We start from the raw sequence: 22,464 nt of genomic DNA on the forward strand, positions 1-22,464 counted from the left end.
TCAATTCTGAAGTTCAGACTTTAAATCTGCTTTTTTATTTAAAGTTATGATGTATTCTACAGAAGGGAACGGAAGGAAGTAATTAAAGAATACCTTTTGCAAAGAAAGCTGATAATTAAAAAAGATGGACAAACAAAATAACAGTACATGAAAAACAGAAAAATATCTTTCAATGAAGATTAGCATGAAAAATAATAGGTTTCTAATTTGATGAAAAAGTAAATGTATTTACCAGATCAACTGAATTCTGGTCAACCGTTCAGATAATTTTCTATACTAGTATTCAGAATTTATATTATTGGAGGAGTAAAAACTAGTATTTGTTGATTCATCCAGGTTTTATGTTTTTGTTAAACGCTTCATATTGATTTTTATTTCCAATTTCAGCATAAAAATAATGCAACATACTGTATTTTATTAAACAATCTGGATTCAAAGCAAAAAAGTTATGTAGGACCTATGTTGATTCTTGAGTCACACTTGTCACAAACTCTTAAAAAACTTTCTGAGTCCTTTTCTGGGTTTGGGCAACAGCTATTACATTATCTCAGAAAAATCTGTTTTTCATTTATTTTGCTGCTCATATGTCCGATATGCATGCCCATATTTGTGCCCTAACCCAGGTATTGCAAATGCCTATACCTTAATTTTACAATGTAAATAGACCATCAAAATAAGATTAATTAGTTTGAGTACTTCTGCAGGGATAAATATATATCTTAATTTATAATGTAATATTTATGGCTATAATATTTATGAATATAGAATACGCACTGTTCCTGAGAGGACATCATGAGGGCAACAGTTGAGAAGATGACTTTTGCACACTCTGTCATCACTGAATTTAATTCGCTGACGTGTAGTATCTCCTGCAATATAGAAATATACATTTCCAATTAGAAAATCATGTAATATTGTATAAAGCATTCATACTTTTCATATACCTTCACTTTTGTTTAAAAGAATATTCTGCTTTTCACAAAAAGAAAAATATTAGGACTATATCATTTCAACTTCCGTAATGGATGAAAGTTTCTAACTCTACACTGGATGAAAATTCATAGCTTCTAACAAATTTATGACAGGCATAAATCAATATTCCTAGTAAAACTGATTATATTAGCATCAACAGCCTTCAAAACATTTATACTACATTTTCTGATGTTTATTGAATTCCCGCTGTCAATTCTTCAAGATATAATCTGTAGCACGATCATTTACTTCAGGCAGGAGGAGCAACACATACTGAAGTTTAAAAACAAAAACAAACCTGTACTATATCACTGGGAAAACAATGCCTGCAAACAGCATAATTCAAGAGAGCTGAAATCCTCTATTTGATTATATAACATCTTAAAGATAAATTGAAACTTTTACAAACTTTTATAAATCCCAAAGCATCAACCTGCTTACCACATATTGAAATTCAATTTCAAGTTTGATATCACATCTGTAAACAAGGTTGGAAAAGTTTTATCCAAATGATAAGGCAGAATACTGGCTATTGATTTATTGCAGGTTTCTCCCCTAAGACAATGGGCAGCAGAATATTTGCTGTTTCAGATTTGAAAAATATAATTCCATAAACTGTATTTTCAGTCTAAAGATGCAGAACCAGATACAATCCTTGTATTTCCAGGTTTTTTTAAAATGGATTTTAAATTATGATTATATAAAATGAAAACCTACTGGTGAATTACTGAAGCAGAATATCACTGCTGGGAAAAAAAACCAAGAGTTTTGAAACTTTATCCCAACATTATTCATTTCAAAAAGGAAAAAAAAATACAATTAAAAAATGTAGCCACTACCCTATTCTCATAAACTTGGAAGAATTTAAGCCTATGCAACAATTCTACATTTCAAATTTTTAATCTAACCAGCCTATTATGCAATTCCAGTATAACTACTTGCCCTAAAAAAGAACTATGATGTAACATTTTCAGATGGGCTGTACTCTGCTCAAGTATTTGTTTCTGGTATCAATGTTTATCAAGGTTAGTCAAATAAGCAATTCAAGCTTCAGAGTAGTTCAACAATAGGTTTTCAGAAGCTGGGTTTTTAGATTTAGTAATTTTATACTAATGAAAATTTAGAATTGTCTTTAAAATCCACACCTACTACTGCAGAAAATGAGGAACTGGGATATTTTCCCACCAGTTTTCCTCTCTTTTTAAAGACACAAATTGTTGGTTCCACATTAACACATCTGAAAAGTTAGCAATAACTCACGGCTCGGCGAATGCGGGGCCTTTCTGACACTCCCTTGCAGAATGAAGTAGGCAGGCATAGATACATTGAACCTTTATAAATAAAACAAGGGGCTATATTGTTCAGTTTGTATATAATAAACTCTGCCAGCATTTTAATTACAGTGTCTAGAAATACATTGTGAAGGTAAAGAGTAATAGGAAACCTGGAGTATTTGTGCCTGATAGCAACGAGTCAGCTTTGTATTCAAGGGAGATTTTGTTAAGAAAAGTTACCTAAATTATAGCTGGAAAAATATTTTGATTACTAGGCCCCTATGTTCTGTTTATCTTCTGCTTTAAGCAACCTAGGAATTTGCTTAAAAATGTTATCCCAGTACCTAGAATTTCAAATATATTTCCAGCCTTGCTTAAAACACTTTTCATTTTAAAAATCCATTCGTTTTCAGATAAAACGTATCTCAAAATGCAAAATTAGTATTAAAATATACTTGCATGGATTATCAATTTGTAAACATTTTAAAACACAAATTTTGAAATACAGATTGTTCATCAACATTGAATAACATTGGTAACTGAAAGAGAAATGGGAACCAGCATTTCTTTTTACTGTTGTATAATCTATGTGATCAGGGTATTTTTGCAATTGTCACAATGAATGTATATGAACAAGTTTAGTGTTCTTTCGAAACAGTACATTCCTTTAAAAAGTATGTCTGGCCCAAACCATATTTCACTACTTTATAAATATAGAAGCAATTATATACTACTTGCATCTCATTTAAAAAAACAACAAAAACCTATGAAGTCAATTCCTATATTACCTTTTAATTTACAACAGAATTTCGTGATAATAACAATTACGGTAGCTTCCTAAAACAGTTTTCCACCAAATGATAATTTAGAGGAAACAGGAAATACTAATCAAATTTCATGTTTATTACCAATACATATAAGTAAACATTAAATCTGTCCACAATACATAATTTAACTACATATTCTTCTAGAGCAATAGAATAAAAGTGTGCATATTTTTTCAGGTAACATTCTATTAACATTCTATTGTAAGCATTCAATTATTTGAATATATAAAGATATACCATAAGAGTATAAGATGCACTTTTTCTCCCTTAAAAGAGGGTGAAAATTTGGGTGTGTCCTATACACCGAATGTAGTCCTGCCCACTCATCAGCCCCCACCCTTTGGCCTCTGCCTCCCAGCAATGTGCCTCCTTGATTAGCACAAGCAGCTGATTGTCGGTTGGATCAGCCTCCTGACCATCAGCTGTTTCAGGCTGCAGGGATTGCCATTGCCTATTGCCACCTCTGCGCACCCTTTTTCGGCCTCGTGCCCCATTTTCTGCCCATTCCGATCCCTGCCGCCAGAAACAGGTGGAAAATGGAGTGCATGGAGGCCGAAAATGAGGTGGAAATAAGGTATGGCAGTCTCTACAAACTAAAGCAACTGATTGTCCGGAGGCCGATCTGACCAACAATCAGCTGCTTGTGCTAATCAGGCTGTGCTGAAATTGAAACATGTTGCTTGCTGCATGGAGGCAAATTGCTGGGAGGCAGAGGCAGATTTTTTCCCCTTGTACTAATCAGGCTAAATTGAAACTGAAAAGGCTGTTTGCTCTTAGGAGGCAAATTGCTGGGAGGCAGATTTTTTTTTCTTGTTTTCCTCCCCAAAACGTAGGTGCGTCTTATACTCCAAAAATACGGTATCTTTAACTATCTCATTTTGATAATTAGTTTCTTATAAACTATTATTTCCTTCCCATCTCACATCCTACCAGTATAATTACTGTATTTTTTGCACTATAAAAAGTGGGTGAAAATGCTTGTGCGTCTTATAGATTGAATATTGCGGGGGAGAGGGTTGGTGCGGCCTGTTGCTGCTGTTCGCCACCAGGGAACACTGGAGCCTTCACTGCTGATCGGCAGTTGGATCAGCCTCTCAGAATACCACCAATCAGCTGTTCTAGGCAGTGGGGATTACCACCGCCTAGAACAGCTGATTGGCAGTATCCCAGGGGAGTCGATTCAACCACTCATCTGCTGCTTGGCAGCAAAGGCTCCAGTGTTTCCTGGTGGTGGCCGCAGCTCAGCTCATGATGGGTACAATGGAGAGGAGCCCTAACGAGCCACGTGCTGGGCTGTGATAACGTGCTGAAACTGACCAGGCTGTTTGCTGCAAGGACACTAGCCAGATGAATACCGGATGGATGCTGGGAGGCAGAGAAAGATTCCCCCCACCCCCTGTTTTCCTCCTCTAAAGCTAATGTGCATCTTATGGTGCAGTGCGTCTTCTAGTGCGAAAAATACAATACCCCAGTAACATTACTGATATTCCTATTGTACTATTACTGAAATCTTCCTTAGCTTATACAGATCCTGATTTTATCTTATCATGAAAATAAGTTTGTTACAATGAAATTGTAAAAAATTAACACATCAAAATGCATAAACATGAATAAATCTACATGTATATTACATTATATTTTAATCTGGTATTCTTATTACAGATAGTGTAAGACGCATGTCCACAAAGACCACATGAAAGTCAACATGTAACTCTTTCAATAATTATAGATTAGGGTTTCTGTTTGTGGAGCAGCAATAATCTAAAGAATAAGAGCTCAGAAAGGAAACTCTTATATTTTTCACTTCCTGATAGTCGTCCAGATTACTGCTTCCCTATCACGGAAAAAGCAAACATGACTGTGTGTGCGTATGTGCACACGTGTGTATCAATCAAATAGCCTTCTTGTTGTTAAATGAATACTTGCATAACTAATTATATAAATCCCTCAAATTTCTAATTCAGCAGAAGGTATGTTTCAAAAGAGTAGGACATAAAATATTACAGAAAAAAGCATCAATTGTTTAAAAATAAATAACGAATTACACATGTGATAATTTTTTATATCTGATGAACCAGAACATTTTTCTGTTAGCATAATTGTGCATGCATCACTATGCACAGAATAACAAGTAGGTAGAATCAGTCTATTCATGTAGTGGAAAGATTACACTTGGCATTTACTTATGCAGATATTAATACTTGTTTAGCCACTTTGAATATTTTTATTACAAAACTATGCTAAACTAAATATTATTAAATAAATAATCACTCAACAGTGCTCTTGGTAATTGATAATACCAAAACTGCATTTAAAAACTAGTCCTTTAATACAAAATATTTTTTTTATTTAATCAAGGGTAAAAATAAAAGATAAAATACATATTTCACTTAATTTATTATTACTTGAAAATCTAGTAAATTGCTATGCTAAAAAATAAATAAAAATAAAAGCAAGTTTTAAAAAACCACAATGAAAGAATATCTAAATTTCCCTTTCTAGTGTTATTTTTAATAATGTGTATTCTACCAATTATCTTCATTTAAACAAATCTCATTATAGATAGGAACATTGATCATATTTGTTTTAATCTTTAGACTTGCTTATGTGGAAATATATGTCTACAGGTATGTTTACTTCTTTCAATTCTTTTTTTTTTTTGAAATATTATTTTCTGACTGTTCTGAAAATATGATTCTGCTAAGGCCACTCATGTCTGTTCATAAACAGCAGCATTAGTCTGATAAACAAATCTAGACTGTTTGGTAAATTATGTTTTCTACAGCAAATCCTCCCTATATGCAGTATTTGGTTTTAGTAAACTTTTAAAAAAGAAAATCACTCCAATGGTTTCAACAATATATATTCTGTCAATTTTGTTCTATAATATACTGTATAGAAATTATATCTGCATTTATTATGTAACCATTTCAAAACACATTCTCCTTGCACTGTTAGTTTTTTGTCAACTATAAATCAATTGCAAATAATTCTTTTTTGGATTAACAAGTAGTGGACACTTAACTACATACATTTTTATAAAACACTTTTACTTACAGTAATTTTAGTGTGATTTTTGTCTGGACAGGAGGAATGTGATTCTGGAGCACAAACTGAAAGAGATGCTGCCTGATTTGGTGGGATTCTGTTATTTCTGCAGTTTTTAGCAAGATCACAAACTATCTAAATAGTCTTTGTAGTCACTTGATACAATCTTATAAAGAGAAGCAATAATATATTTATGCCAGCTTATCTGCATATATCCAAATCTTGATTCACACCATTATAATTGAGCTAACAAGAATGCTGATAGCTTGATGAGCAGCACTTCTATTAAAAAAAGGTGGGGAAAACCCAATGTTCGCCAGGTACAGTTGAACTACAATTGTCATTTACTCTGGCCCACATCATCAATAGTTGTACTTGGGAGTTGTATGGTTATATTTCTACTTCAATGATGTATGGATATTTAAAGATTCTGCTTCGTATCTCAATGTATCTCTGCCTATAGCTCTTTAAACATTCAACTATGAGACAGTTATATACGCTGTGTGCACAATTATTAGGCGAGTATTGAAACTTGAATGCTTAGTACTGGGGTCTGCAACCTTAAACACTCAGAGCCATTTGGACCCATTTCCCACAGAAAAGAAAACACCAGGAACCACAAAACCTGGGTGGGTGTGGCCAACTCAATGGCACTTCTACCCAGTCACATGACCCACCCCCACCAGCCAGGCCTAGCCAGGTTTTGTGGCTCTTGATGTTTTCTTTTCTGTGGGAAATGACCATTGGCTTACCTGAATGGTCGTTCTCTGGACGCTGCAGGAGTGTCCAAGCATGGGTTAACTTCAGCTTGCTGCCCAAGTAATGAATTTAAATGTTTAGTGTAGCCACGCCTCCTTCTCCCTTTGGAGGTCAGTTTGAAAAACGAGGATGTGGAGCCCAGATGATGTCATAAGGTGGTGAACTATGTCAAGAGGTGACTCGGCTTCGCTAGATTACCCTATGGCGGGGTTGGACACTCCTGCAGCGCCCAGAGAACGACCATTCAGGTAAGCCAACAGTCATTCTCCTAGATGCTGCTTGGAATGTCCAAGCATGGGACATACCCAAGCTATATAGTCCCAGGGTGGGAAGCAGAGAGATCTCGTTCTTCTGGAGCCACCAGGACCCGCTGCAGGACTCTCCTCCCAAAAGAGGTCTCTGCAGCTGCAAAGGAGTCCAATTTGTAGTTACAAATAAATGGGGATGGCGAGGTCCGAGTCGCTGCCCTGAATATTTCCTCAATGGGCGCCTGCATTGCCCATGCAATTGAGGTTGCGGCGCTCCTCGTGGAATGGACGGTGGTGTGAGGAGGAACCGGCTGGGCCTGATGTTCGTAGGCCAGCTTTATGCAGGCACACAGCCAACATCCAATAGTCAAGGAGGAAACCTTCCTGCCCATCGAAGCGGGCTGAAAGGAAACAAAGGCAGCTTTGGACTTGCGGAAGGAGGCTGTTCTCTTCCTGTATATGCGTATTGTCCTTTGTACGTCCAGTTTGTGCCAAACTCACTACCTAGGATGTGGGCAAAAGTCAGGGAGAATCACCTCTTGCGACCTGTGAAACAAGGTGTTAACTTTTGGGAGAAAGGAAGGGTCAAGACGAAGAATGACCCTGTCCGGATGCACAACACAGAGGTCCTCCCTGACAGGTAGGGCCGCCAGTTCAAAGATTCTGCGAGCCGAAGTGATTGCAATTAGAAAGGCAGTCTTAAATGATAAGTGGCGCAAAGTGATGGAACGAAGTGATTTGAATGGAGCGGAGGTCAATGTCTGCAGAACTAATGCCAGGTCCCAAGTCGGGTACCGGTGGACCGTCGGGGGATGTAAGTTGGTAGCTCCTTCAGGAAGCTGCGAACCCTGGGGTGTCTGCTGAGTGGTGTAGTCGTCTCTGGACAAGATGGTGGCCAAAGCAGCCATCTGCCTCCGAAGAGTGTTGGGGGCAAGACCTTTGTCCAATCCATCCTGAAGAAAGTCAAGAATTTGTGGAATAGTTGCTGCAGTGATGACAATTTGACGCGGCAGACACCAGGATGAAAAGGCAGTCCAGGTCGCGTCATAGATGCGCACCATAGAGGGATGCCTGGATGGTGTGGATGACCTTGTCCGAGAAATTGTCTTGCCTCAGGAGGTCCCCCTCAAGTGCCAGACGGCCAACTGGAGCCACTGAGGGTCCGGATGCTGAATGGCCCCCTGGCTCAGGGAGATCTGCTCCTAAGGAATGCATCAGCATTTGGTCATTGACAAGTTGACAAGGTCAGAGAATCAGGATCGTCTCGGCCAGTGGGGTGCGACCAGCAGCACTTCGGCACCTGCCAACAGGATCTTCTTGATCACCTGGGGAATGTTGAGGGGCAGGAAGGCGGAAAGAAAAGCTGGAGGCCAGCGGCATCGAAGGGCGTCTGCCCCTTCTGCTCTAGGGCACTGGAATCGCGAAAAGAACTGGGGGAGCTGTGCGCTCGATGGACTGGTGAAGAGATCTACCGCCGGAAGGCCAAATTTCTCGGACAGTTGGTGAAAGAGAGGAATGAAGTCACCATTCCGAGTTGCTGATCATAGTTCTGCTCAGCCAGTCTGCAGATGTTCTCCCCAGAGATGTGATCCGCCTTCAGTGACCCGAGGTGGCGTTCAGCCCAACGCCCGAGAGCCTCTGCCTCCAACATCAGGGCCTTCGATCAAGTGCCGCCCTGATGGTTTATGTACACCTTGGTGGTAATGTTGTCCGTCAGTATTAGTATGTGTGCGCCCTCGACATGATGGTGGAAGTGGCGAAGTGCCAGCCTGGCCGCCCTGAGCGCCAGCCAATTTATATTGTGGGCGAGCTCCGCTGACGATAATCTGCCCTGTGTAACATGAGTCTCAAAATGGGTGCCCCAGCTGTACAGGCTTGCATCTATTATGACAAGGCGCTTTGGATCCTTGAAGAGGAAGAGCCGGCGACTGCCACCACCTGAGCGATGTGATGGCTCTCGGAGGGACGTTCACAATCCTTTTGGAATATCTGGCCTTGCGTCGTTGAACCGGGAGCAAGAACCACTGGAGCTCCCGTGCGTGCATTCGAGCCCAGGGAACTACTGCAATGCATGAGATCAGCTTCCCCAGCAGCTGGGATAGAGTCACAATGGAAGCTAACCTGGACGTCCTGATGGGTCGAGTAAGGGATGTTATGCTGTCTGCTTGTTGCTGCGTAAGGAAGACCTTGCAAATGTTGGAGTCGATCAACATGCCCAGATGTTGAATTCTGGAGGTTGGAGTCAAGTGACTTTTCTCCCGGTTAACGGAAAAGCCGTGCCGTTCGAGGGTGCGCATGGCGAGATTGAGGTCTCGATGCACTTGTGGGATGGATGATGACAGCAGGAGTATATCGTCCAGGTAGCAGATGAGTCGTACAGGTCGGGATTGGAGATTCGCTGCAACTGTGGCCAGGAGTTTTGTGAATGTCTTTGGGGCCGATGAGAAGCCGAACAGAAGGGCCCTGTACTGGTAATGATGGTCTGCAAACTGGAACCTCAAGAACTGGTGATGCGCTGGGTGAAGGGGGATGTGTAGGTACGCCTCCTTCAAGTTGATCGATGTCATGAGATTGCCCTGCCTGATGCAACTCAAGATGGTCTGGAGCGATTGTATATTGAAGGGCCTGTATGCTAGGTGGATGTTTAGTTTCTTGAGGTTCAGTATTGCTCTCACCCCCACACCCTGATGCTTTGGGGACCAGGAAGAGGATTGAGTAAAACCCCCTGCCCTCCTGACCCAGGGGTACCTGCTTGATGGCTGCTATCTCCAGTAAATGTCTGATCTCCGCCTGCATCAGCTGGCATTTGAGGGGCAATTTGGGAATGGGACAGCGGATGAAGGTCCGCAGGGGCATCGAAAGAAACTCTAGGGTCAGACCGTGCTGAACCGTGTTCTGAACCCAAGCGTCCGTCATCTCCTCCCATTGGTTGGCATACAACTGTAAACAGCCCCCAATGGGAGGGGACCGGTGACGGTCACTTAGTCTGCCGAAAGGAGCGGTTGGAATACGCCCCCCCGGAAGGCCCTGCGGTTCCCCTGCTGCCTATTCTTGTCCCAGAATGAAGACCTCTCGTGGGAGCGGTCCTGCGTCTGGATGTAAGGTCTGGTGTATCCCCCTGAGGAAGAAGGGGCATCAGCATTACAAAGGGCTGCCAACGAAAAAACGACTGTCCCTTCTGGTCTGGTGTTTTGGCAACAGCCGGCAAGACTTTGCGCTTATCCTTGGACTAAATTAAAACCGAGTCCAAAGCCTCCCCAAAAAACTTGCCGCCTTTGAATGGGGCGGAAGCAAGCTTCCACTTTGCCTTCATGTCCGCCTGCCAGTGACGAAGCCACAGCAGGCGACGTGAGGTCACATTGGAGGCAAGGGCTCTAGCTGAGAACTTGGTGGCGTTAAGCAAAGCATTGGCCGAATACTCGATCGCTGCAATTATTTTGTTAACATCTTGGCATGACCTAATGTTGCCAGCTTGGAGGTTGGACAGCAATTTGTGCAGCCAAAATAGGGCCGTCCTACTGAAGTAGGAAGAGGAGAGGAAGCCTTCATGGCCTAAGCTGTGGCCATATGAGTCTTGTGACAGGCCTTCTCTGCCCTCTTAGCCTCAGCTTTGAGTTCTTCCAGCAGGTCAGCTGGGAGGACCGAATTCGAGTTTAGGACCACTATGGGGTCATCAACCTGGGGAAGCTACAGGAGATCCTCCATGCCAGCTTCCATAGAATAAAGCTTCTTATCCACCCCACTGGGATTAGCCATGAAGCCTGGCTGGGCCCATTGGCGTTGTATAATGTCCAGAAATAACTGGGGAGCTGGGACCAGCTCCTGAGGAGGGGTGGTCTCCTTGAACAGCCCAGCACCTAGATCCTGAGATCCAGTGGTTGGCTTATTGCCCTGTTCGGTAGAATTCTTATCAGATTGCGTGGGAAGCCCCATCTGAATAGAGGAGGCCCTAGCATTGGTAAGAGTGGCCCGAAACATAGAGAGCTTGAATAACCCCAAGAAGGCGGGAACGTTGGGGGCTGGATTCTCTTCCTCCGACAAATCTGGGGCATCCTGACCGCCTTCCTCCGTGTCAGATGCCTCGGTGACAGCCGGGGAGGCAGGAGGGGAGATCCTGCCCTCTTGCTGTGGGGGATCAGCAACTCTCCCTTTGGCTTTTGCTCGGCCTGGGAGAGGTAAGGTGAGGCCCAATTGCTGGATATCATCAGCAATCTCCTGAGAGACAGCCCTTGCAACCAAGATCTTCGTTCTGGGGCAAATCTCTAGTTACAGGACCAGGAGGAGGAATTTCCTCTTCCAACAGGGAACAAGCCTCCTCCACGTATTCCTCCTCTAGAGATGAGGCTAAGGACCTGGGATATGCCCTAGAGAAGTTAGGGGAGAACCCAAAATCGCCCTCCTTTACTACAGATGGAGATTCTTCTGGTGGAAGATCTAAAATGGAGAGGTTAGCAGGAGCCTCAGCAGGTGGAGCGAGATCCTTTTCAAGACCCTGGTTGCTCTGAGCCTTCTGAAATTGTTTTTCTGGGGCTCTCTGGTGCCTCTCAGCCAGCCTCTCTTCTGCCCTGGACACCTTCCTTGTTTTGGGCTGTTTGCCTTTAGTTGGGCATGCTGCACTAACACCCTTGGCTGCAGGATTGGGCCTGTTGTGCTTACTGATGGTAGGCCCTGCCTGCTCTGCAACCTTCTCCACACCTTTGCTGGCCATGGTGGAATTTCCAGCCCCCAAACCTCGTTATCCAGAAAGGGTTGCTTGGAGAAAATTGAGACACAAGTTGCGATGAAGTCCTAAGGTAACGGCTCCGGCAGGTGATGCAGCAACAAAATGGCGCCGAGAAGAAGCTCTTAGGACGCTTGCAGATCTGTGCTGGTAATATGAAGACAGGGAATGGCCTGGAAAGCCAAACTCCCTGTAGCCGCCAATCAAGGTCTTCAGGGGAGGGGGACGCCTGCCTGGAGACCCAGAGCAAGGCCACTTGACCAACATCTCTCCCAGCGGCTGATCTGCTAAGAGACCAGGCTGCAGCACAGAAAAGAGAAAAAAGCAACTTGGATTTAAAGTGTGTGCTTTTTTTCTCTTCCAAAATGGCCGCTGCAAGCTTGGAGCAACACCGGGTTGCCATTGGTGATCCAGAGTGCTCAGTAGAGCCTCTGGGACTAAGAGGGGTCCTCCGATGGTTCTCAGGGGCTGAGCCTCCCGGTGCTGTCAGAACCGCGTGGAGGTGCGGGAGGCTGGACCGCTCCAAGCAGCCTGATCCGTGCTGAGGAAGGTTAATTAGGCAAAATAACTTCTTTCAAGGGTAAAACAAAAAACCTAGGTCTAACTAAGACTACAACTGTGGAAACAAAAATAAAAAAGGCTACACTAAACTAAGTAGGAGAAATCCAGCTTGCTATCCAAGGACTGGAAATTCCAAATACATCCTTTTAGGGCAACTGAGTTTTTCAAACTGACCTCCAAAGGGAGTAGGAGGCGTGGCTACACTAAATATTTAAACTCAGTCCATGGGGAGCAAGCTGAAGTTAACCCATGCTTGGACACTCCAAGCAGCGCCTAGGAGAATAGGTTCTCTCTCTCCCGTTTCTTTTTTCTTTTTCCTCCATCTCCCTTTCTCTTGCTCTCCCTCTCTTTTCCTTCTCCCTCCAGCTCTCTCATTTCTCTCCCCCTCCCCTCTCTCAATTGTTTCTTTTTCCTCTCATTCTCTCCCTCCATCATTTTCTTATCTTTCTTTCTCCCCCTTTCATCCTCTCATTTGTTTTTCTCTCCCTCTTTCTCCCCTTCTCTCTCATTTGTTTCCCGCTCTTTTCCCTCTCTCATTCTCTCCATCCAGCTCTCTCTCATTTCTCTCTCTCTTTCTCATGTTTCTCTCTTCCACCTCTCTCTTTCTCTCCCTCCATCATTTTCTCATTTCTCTCTCCCTTTCTCTCTCTCTCTCTCGTGTGCACACAAGCAGGATACCCTCCTGGGCCGGAATCATGACGATGACAACTCCTCCCACTGCATGCTCAGGGGAGCAGCCGGCTGCACTGTGCAGCCAGAGCTCTTCCCTCCCTGCATCCGGCAGTGGCTGCTCCTCCCCATTCCCTTCCTTCCTGATCCAACACGAAGAGGATCGCGGCTGGTGCTGAGCTGCCCATGAAGGACATGGAATCGCAAAAAGCAGCCAGTCGCTGGCAGTGCGTAGGAAACGCTAGGGGCGCTTCAGCCATGTGGCTCTGTGGAGAGGCTCGCACCTTCTCGAGGTGGAGAGCAGATTGTGCAACTGGGTTGGCAGGGAGCCACAAGAGATGGGTCAAAGAGCGGCTCTGGATACACGGGTTGCTGACACCCAGCTTAGTGGATACAAGCATATCAGGTGATGTGTATTTGTGTAATGAAGGAGGGTGTGACCTAAGGAGATCAACACCCTATATCAAGGTGTGCATAATTATTCGGCAGCTTCTTTATCTCAAACAAAGTGGGCCAAAAAAGAGATTTAACTGACTCTGAAAAGTCAAAAATTGTAAAAAGTCTTTCAGAGGGATACAGCACTCTTGAAATTGCTAAGATATTGGTGTATGATCACAGAACCATCAAATGTTTTGTTGCAAATATTAAATAGGGTTTTTCTTTTTTTTTTTTGAGAAAAAAAGATGCACATTAACTGTCAAAAGTTTTGAGAAGAATCAAACATGAAGCTACCAGGAACCCATTATCCTCCAATGCTGTCATATTCCAGAATGGCAAACTACCTGGAGTGCCCAGAAGTACAAGGTGTTCAGTGCTCAGAGACACGGCCAAGGTAAGTAAGGCTGAATCCTGACCATTACTGAATAAGACACGTAAGTTAAAATGGCAAGACTGGGCCAAGAAATATCTGAAGATAGATTTTTCAAAGGTTTTATGGACTGATGAGATGAGAGTGACTCTTGACGTAACTGTTGGATGGTCCCGTGGCTGGATCAGTAACAGGCACAGAGCTCCACTTCAACGCAAGACACCAGCAAGATGGAGATGGGGTACTGGTGTGGGTTGGTATTATTAAAGATGAGCTAGTTGGACCTTTTCGGGCTGAAGATGGACTCAAAATCAATTCTCAAACCTACTGCCAGTTTTTAGAAGACATTTTCTTCAAGCAGTAGTACAGGAAAAAGTCTGTGTCTTTCAAGAAGACCATGATTTTTATGCAGGACAATGCTCCATCACATGCATGCATCGAAGTACTTCACTTCGTGGCTAGCCAGTAAAGGCCTTAAAGATGACAGAATAATGACATGCCCCCTTTCCTCACATGACCTAAACCCTATTAAGAACTTGTGGGCCCTTCTGAAATAAGATATTTATAGTGAAGAAAAACAGTACACCTCTCTGAACAGGGTCTGGGAGGCTGTGATTGCTGCTGCACAAAACGTTGATCATCAACAGATCAAGAAGCTGACAGACTCGATGAAATCGTTATGGGAAACAATGGGAAATACAAAGCTAAAATATGTGGTTTATTCCTATATATGATAATAAAACTGAGTTGTTAACTGATTGAATATGATAACGGAAAGATAATTAAATAAAGGTTAAAATATATGGGATATGGACAAATATGAAAATGTTATGTGGAGAATGTAAAGTAGAGGTATGTGATTCACTTTTATACATGATAATGAAACTGAGTTGCTAACTGATTGAATATGTCAATGGAAGGACAATTAAATATAGGTTAAAATATGGACACATATAGAAATTCTAAGATGATGAACAAAGTGAGATGTGTACCGCTTGTTATTCTATATAGAAGATTAATGGAATTGTAATTAACATTGAACAGTAAGGATTCTTATTTAAAGACAATTAAGGATAAGCTAAGTCAAGATATCGAAAAATGGAGAGGGAACATGAAATACATATTGAGATTATAAAGACAGAACTACAAATTTGGGGCATGTAAGGATGTATAACTATATAAACATAATAATGAGAATAGCTGGGAATCGTAACCAGGTCTACAGCTTGGCCAAAAATAGGCTGGGGGTGGAGGTATTAAAAATTCAATTATTATACATGTATACTTTTTCTTTTTTTAAAAAGGAGGAAGATATACCATATTTTTCGGAGTATAAGATGCACCGGGGTATAAGACTCACCAAGGTTTTGAAGAGGCAAATTAAAAAAAAGTTTTTGCACTCTGCAAACCTCCCCAAATTTTTTTTCAAAAAAGGACATGAAGAGCTCTTAGGAGGCTTGTAGAGTCGGGGTGGGTGGGACCAAAACCGAGCAAATATAGGCCCATTTTTCGCAAAAAACAGACCCATTCCCCCCCCACCCAAAAAGGCATGAATAGCTCTTAGGAGGCTTGTAGAGTGGGGGTAGCTGGGACCAAAAACGAGCAAATATTGGCCCATTTTTCACGAAAACGGGCCTGTTTTTTGGTCAATAAGAGGGCATTAGGAAGCTTATAGAGTGCTACTTGGGGGCTGGGGGGGGGATTTGAGCAAAAAATGGTCCATTTTTTGCTCATTTCTGCCCTCCCCAGCCCCCAGGAGCTCTGTGAAAGCCTCCTACAAGCTATGCTCAGCCATTTTGGTGAAGGGGCAGGGTTTCAGGAGGCAAAAACTGCTGTATTCAGTGTATAAGAGGCACCCAGATTTTCAGCCTCTTTTTTGAGGGAAAAGGGTGTGTCTTATGCTCCGAAAAATACGGTAATTGATTATGTTTGAATACATAGAATGAAGAGAAAGTCATCATGTGAGAATTACTTCAAGTGTCAGAGTTTTTTATGATTTAGACTGGTGATTCTCAACTTTTTCTTCACCCACGGGCTCCCTTTAAATACCTCTGGTGGCCACAGCCCATGGCATCTTATACTCCAAAAAATACGGTATGTTAAAATTAAAGATGTATATTGAAAAGGAATTATAAATACCATCAACATAAAATGGAGCTTGCTCAGAGGCTGAAATTCACCAAGTAGATGAAGAGTGCGAAGTAGAGGAGAGAGGTAAGGGAAGAAGAGAAGGATAGGAGAATGGGGAGGGGGGAAGAGGAGGAGAGAAATAAGGAGTGGAAAGGGGAGAGGAAGGGGAAGTAGAGAAGAGAAGGACAAGAGAGAAGAAAGGAGGTAGGGAGGAGGAGGAGAGAGGGAGAAGAAAGTGATGGATAGGGTACAAATATGGTGCATGGAGAACAGAAGAGCCAATAATTGTTTTTGGGAGTTGATGGGAACACGAATTGATGTAAACATTTACAATATAATATGATGTTGGTTATGTAATAGTATACATGTGGTTCTTTCTTATGAAAATATAAAAAACTTTATAAATCAGAAAGAAAAAAAACAGATCAAGAAACTGACAGACTCCATGAACGGAAGAGTTATGACTGTTATTGAAAAGAAGGGTGGGTATATGGGTCACTGATTTTTCTTTTTTGAAATGTCAGAAATATTTATTTGTACATTTTGAGTTATTTGTTTGTTATTCTCACTAACAGATGCAAATAAATTAGCAAGATGAGCAAATTTTCATTTTTCATTTAGTTTCATAATAATTCTGCACACTAATATTTGCCCAATAATTTTGCATACATATTCTTCTAAGAAATCCAAAATCTCACTTTTACTTTCTTAAATATTTAGGTTTGGGGTTTATTAACATTTTGGATTGACTGAGAGTATTGTAGTTGTTCATTAATAAAATTAATCCTCCAAAATACAACTTGCCTAATAATTGTGCACACAGTGTACTGTCATAAACATAAATATGATAAAACGAGCAAGAGTGCATGTAGGCTCTTAAACAGTACACAAACATCAATAGTCATCCATTAACTTGTATACTTAGAACTGTACTGTATACTAAGAAAACATTTTTTAAAAACCAACAAAGTTCATTTCACATGAACTTTGAAACTACACAAATGCTGATTCAATAATAAAGGACTCCCAGGGCCTCCTATTTCATTTTAAAGAGCTGTGTTGTGTTGTTTGTGTTGGTCTAAATCAGTACTGTAGTTTTCAATCTGTGGTCCATGGACCACAGGAGGGGGTCGTGATGTCATCACAGGAGGTCTGTGAAGAAAGGTAGATTTAAATCTTGAGTTGTTTTGGCAGTCCATGGCCATGGGCTGTGGCCACCAGAGGTATTTAAAGGAAGCCCGTGGGTGAAGAAAAAGTTGAGAATCACCAGTCTAAATCATAAAAAACTGACACTTGAAGTAATTCTCACATGATGACTTTCTCTTCATTCTATGTATTCAAACATACTCAATTACCGTATTTTTCAGAGTGTAAGACACACCCTTTTCCCTCAAAGAGCTGAAAATCTGGGTGCCTCTTATACACTGAATACAGCATTTCTTCCTCCCGAAACCCAGCCACCTTCACCAAAATGGTCGTGCATAGCTTTAGTTGGCTTTCAGAGTGCTCTTGGGGGCTGGAGAGGGCAGAAATGAGTGAAAGACTGGCCACTTTTTGCTCAATTTTGCCTCCCCCCACCCTCAGGAGCACTCTATAAGCCTCCTAAAGGCATTCCTTCCCCCCCCCCCTTTTTGACAAAAAACAGGCCAATTTATGCAAAAAACCTGCCGGTTTTTGCTCATTTTTGCCCCCGCCAAGGAGCACTCTACAAGCCTCCTAAAGACTATGCATGCCCTTTGTTTGACAAAAAATGGGCCGTTTTTGGAAGGTCTGCAGAGTGCAAAAACTTTCTTTTTATTTGCCTCTTCAAAATCTTGGTGTGTCTTATACTCCAGTGCGTCTTATACGCCAAAAATATGGTAGGTTAGATAAGTAGAATTCTTGTACAGAATTAGAAAACCATATATAGAAGATATTTATCATTTACCTAGACATCCTGCACTTTTAAAGCTAATTTCAAGGTTTGAATACTATCTCACTTCCTCCTGCCTTTTGATTCAATAGTCATATAGCTTACTCATTTCAGTGCCGTGAAGATTTCTGACATTGATTTTTAAAACTGCTTTTTCTGATGTGCAAATCAGAGATTCCTGTCTTGCCATCTTCAATCCTTGTTCTATGTCCCTCAGCAACAGATCCTTTCAGATAATTACGGGGGACAATGTTAGCAAGCTAAGAAGATTCAACAATGGCCTTCCACAAGGTTCTGTACTGGCGTCCACACTGTTCAATATTTATGTCAGATATGCCACTTCCAAAGGGATGCAAATTTGGATATGCAAATGACTTGGCCCTAGCAGCGCAATATAAAAATTTTGAAGTTTTGGACTGCCTCCTCTCTGAGGACCTGAAGTCCCTGGGAAAATTCTTTGCTGACTGGAGATTCATACCCAGTGTCAGCAAAATGGTGGTCACCTGTTTCCATCTCAACAACAAACTCGCCAATGCCACCTGAATAACAACTCACTCCCTTATGATCCTCATCCCAAATACCCCAGAGTAACTTTGGATCAGACTCTCCTATAAGAAACACATAGAGAACATGTCTGCTAAAATCAATACCAGAAACAATTTACTCCAGAAACTAAGAGGATCAAGATGGGGAACCTCAGCCTCTACTTTCAGAATATCAGCACTAGGGTTAGTCTACTCCACAGCTGAATACTGCACCCATTTGGCTTAATGACTGCCACTAAATGATACAATGAGGATCATAAGTGGTTGCATAAAACTACTCCTACTTGCTGGCATCCCGTCTTGAATCACATTACACCACAAGCTCTACGAAGGCAGGAAGCCTTGGTGAAGGAGTACAACAAAATTTTGAAAAACTACTTCTTCCTGTGCACGCTGATCGTCCTCATCTATCAATTGGCACTTAAATCCAAGAAGCCCTCTGGCACTTGCTCAACAGCTGTATAAAAACTTTGACATCAACACACAGTGGAAAGCCAAATGGGCTGCTGAACGCCCAGATACAGGCAGTTACATAGATGACCCTATAGAAAAGGTGCCAGGTTTTGACCTTCCTCACCAGCATTAGTCAACTCTGAACAGGATCCGTACCCAACATGGAGTCTGCCATGACTCATTGTTTAAATGGGGTCTTGTCTATATTTCCTCAGTGTGACTGTGGTACTTGACAAAATATCCATCACATGTCCAAATGTCCATCAAGTGCTTACACCGGCCCAATGTCTATGGAACCTTGACAGTTGGATTTTTTCAACATAGACCATCCTGTCCTTGATTGGCTGGGTGGACTGGACATTAACATTTCAACCACTATAAGTCCATGTATTTGCCATACGCTAAATAAATAAATAAATAAACCATTTCCCTCCTCATTTTCATTTTTCTCATGGACGTGGAAATGGCAGAAATAGTCTTACAGAGATGTGAAGTTGTTGTGTCCTCTTCATTTCTGCTATTTCAATAGCTATAGCTACCAAAGTTTCCCTGCTTTAATACTTTAAATTTATCCTTTCTCCTGGCTGGAGATATTAAGAAGTAATGTATTTCCAGTTGTTCTTCATTTTGAGTTAAATTATCTCTTTAGTCCTTTGTTTCAGATGTTTTTCCAAGAGTGCTAGCAACTGTAATGTTTTTCAAGCAAGCCATTTCCATCTCAGAAACAGAACTACTGCAACACTCTCTACATGGGGCTGCCCTTGAAGAGCACCCGGAGGCTTCAGCTGGTCCAGAATGCGGCCGCGCGGATTATCATGGGGGTACCTAGGTACTCCCATGTTACACCCCTTTTAGGCAGCCTGCACTGGTTGCCGGTTGTTTTCCAGGTGCGATTCAAGGTATTAATTATGACCTTTAAAGTGCTCCATGGCTTAGGCCCAGGGTACCTGCGAGAGCACCTACTGCCACCAGTAGTTCCCACTGTCCAGTACGATCCCACAGTTGGCCTCCTCAGGGTGCCGTTGCCCAGTGTCGGCTGGTGACCCTAGGGGGAGAGCCTTCTCTGTGGGAGCGCCTTCCCTCTGGAATGAGCTGCCCCCAGAGCTTCGCATAATCCCTGACCTCCGGTCCTTCCGACGCGCCCTAAAAACTTGGCTTTTCCAGCAAGCCGGTCTGGCCTGTTAATTTTATCTAATTTTTAAAATGTTATTGTCCTATTAATTGGGTTTGGTTTTTTTGGATATGTATCTAATTTCTTTTTAACTTTTGTGATATGTGTTTTTTAATGTTGTACGCCGCCCTGAGTCCTTTGGGAGAAGGGCGGCATATAAATCCAATGAAACAAACAAACAAACAAACTGCTAACAGATGCCAGAGCTAGAATGTGTGGTCAGGAGGTTTGATTTATGAAACACTACAAATGGATTTATCAAAGGAGAAAGAAAGGGAAAAAACTTTTCATATATTGATATTTCTTCCAACAAATATTTCACAATATCCTTCTGCGAAGTGCAAAGTACTTTCTATCTGGAAATCTTATTTCTACTCATCTATAAGATGGAGAGAAGTGTGTTCAGTGCATATAAGCTGTAAACAAAGGGCTACTGAATGGAAAAGTAAAAATACTAGAAATGTTTTAGTAAAAATTGTCAGACGATTATCATATATAGAAAAAAAAATTGATAGAAAGCCTGATTTGATTTCTAGCTGATTGGAAGACCTTCTTGGCAATGACAGTTAGGACGACATTTGTAGAAGCCTTGGACAACCCAACTGATTCTTCAGGAACAGTTTACATTTCCTAGAGAAAAAGGAGGGCCTTTGGGAGGAGGAAGAGATGGGATACATTAGTAGCAAGTGTAGCAAATAACCACATATGGGCTTAAATTACCATGCACAAAATAATAGTTAATTCATTATAGGTAAAATGCCAAATAATTGCTGGGGGTTCATATACCAATGAAGATACTATTCTGAAATGGCATGTATCCTGTTTTTCCAACTGTAGATGATGAAAACAGGGCAAAGCTATATATTCAAAAATGAAATACAGCCTTTCAAAAACAGAGAGTATCATGTGAATCAATTACTACTGAATAAGCAGACTGTGTTGGGAGCAAAGGGGAGGCAGATACGTGGAATGAAATGGCCTATTTTAAGAAAAAAAGTGCAAAAAGAGACAATTTCACATTTCGGTGCCAATGAAGACCAGATCCTTTTTGCAAGAATAGTATGAGCTTACCCCGTCACACTCCTAATGCCCTGGAAACAAAGATATTCATCCTTCCGTTACCGAATAGACAACTCTTTCTCCCGTTTCCTGAAACGAATCGTACACCCAAACCTTCCCGTTATATTCGTGCTGATATAACCCGGCCTCTTAGCCTCTCACCCTTGTCTGAGGCCCGCCCCTAATGGAGAGAGGAAAAGAAAAGCGAGACACAAGCCCTGCCAATCATTACTCGGGGCCTTTCTGCTTTTCCGTTAACATGCCTCCGGGAGGTTTCCCTAGCTTGGCTAGTAAGCAGCAGATTCTTACCGTCACGAGAGGTGCCCATGAGTTGGTCCAGCATCGCGCGCATCTGAGCCTGTGCCGACATCCTGAAAATGCGCGGGGCCCGAGTGGGCCGGCCAAATCCGTATAAACCCCGCCCACAGCGGCCTAGAAGATAATCGAACCTGACGCTGCGGTCGTTTCTCTCAGAGGCCACCTAAGGCGGAAGCAGGATTCTTTTTTTTTCCCTCGCTGAGCTCCGGGTAGTTACAATGGCGCTTGCACCTTCCGTTCTTGTCGAAAAGGAACAGATAACCGCCTCGCGCCCGGCGTTACCTCACGGCCGCGACTACCCCGCGCACCCGACCTCTCCACGCTTGCCTCCAGTGGCGTACGCGCGCTGCATGGAAGTAACGGACATCCGTGCGCGTGCGCTTGTCTCCCGCCTATACTTACTATTAGTTTCCTTCTGATTGGCTAACCTGGAAACTGAATCAGGCAGGAGCGTCGGCCTCTCTGCCTTGGCTGATTGGGCTGACGAGTTCGTTAGTCCTTTAGATTCGCATAGGAGGTGATTGGTGGCTCAGCGTGGTCTCTTTTTGTGACGTAGTTCTCTTCATTTGGATCGCAACGCAACACGAGCCTTTCATTTGTTTATGTCGGAAGTTAAAAAAAAATTCTTCTGGTAAATACTTCCTAAATAACTTTATTTGTAGGTCTATTTACTAAAGCTATCAAGAGAGAAAATACAAGCAGAAACTGGGAGGAATGTTAGCATGGTATCCCACATTCTTGTGTTCTCCATAGAAACCTATAGATTTATTGTATGATTATTGAATAAGCTTTGGTAGGCCACAGCCCACTTCAGATGCATGTACAGGTAGTTCTCGACTTACATTTCATTTAATGACCGTTCAACGTTAAAACAGCAGTGAAAAAGGGACTTACGACCGTTTTTCACGTGACCCTTGCAATATCCACGTGGTCACATGATCAAAGTTCGAACACATGGCAACTGACTCATTTATAATAGTCCCAGGGTCA

At 42.1% G+C, this 22,464-nt stretch overlaps 1 protein-coding gene across 2 annotated transcripts in view; it reads right to left on the reverse strand.

The window, feature by feature from the left end:
• LOC309394198 (putative RNA-binding protein Luc7-like 2) overlaps positions 1–21,840 on the reverse strand; it is a 56,822-nt gene extending 34,982 nt beyond the window's left edge. Inside the window, exons 1-3 of one of the 2 annotated variants that reach the window (XM_081957082.1) lie at positions 21,466–21,840; positions 2,233–2,303; positions 775–869 (exon numbers count right to left, since the gene is read on the reverse strand). In XM_081957082.1, the coding sequence (XP_081813208.1) occupies positions 775–869; positions 2,233–2,290 (153 nt within the window). In that variant the 5' untranslated portion in view covers positions 2,291–2,303; positions 21,466–21,840. The remainder of the gene's footprint in view (positions 1–774; positions 870–2,232; positions 2,304–21,465) is intronic. The other variant, XM_081957081.1, reaches the window with a different exon arrangement.
• Positions 21,841–22,464: the final 624 nt, after the last annotated feature.

Source organism: Natrix helvetica (genome assembly GCF_964273705.1).
Source record: "Natrix helvetica genome assembly, chromosome: 6".
Taxonomy (NCBI): Eukaryota; Metazoa; Chordata; class Lepidosauria; order Squamata; family Natricidae; genus Natrix; species Natrix helvetica.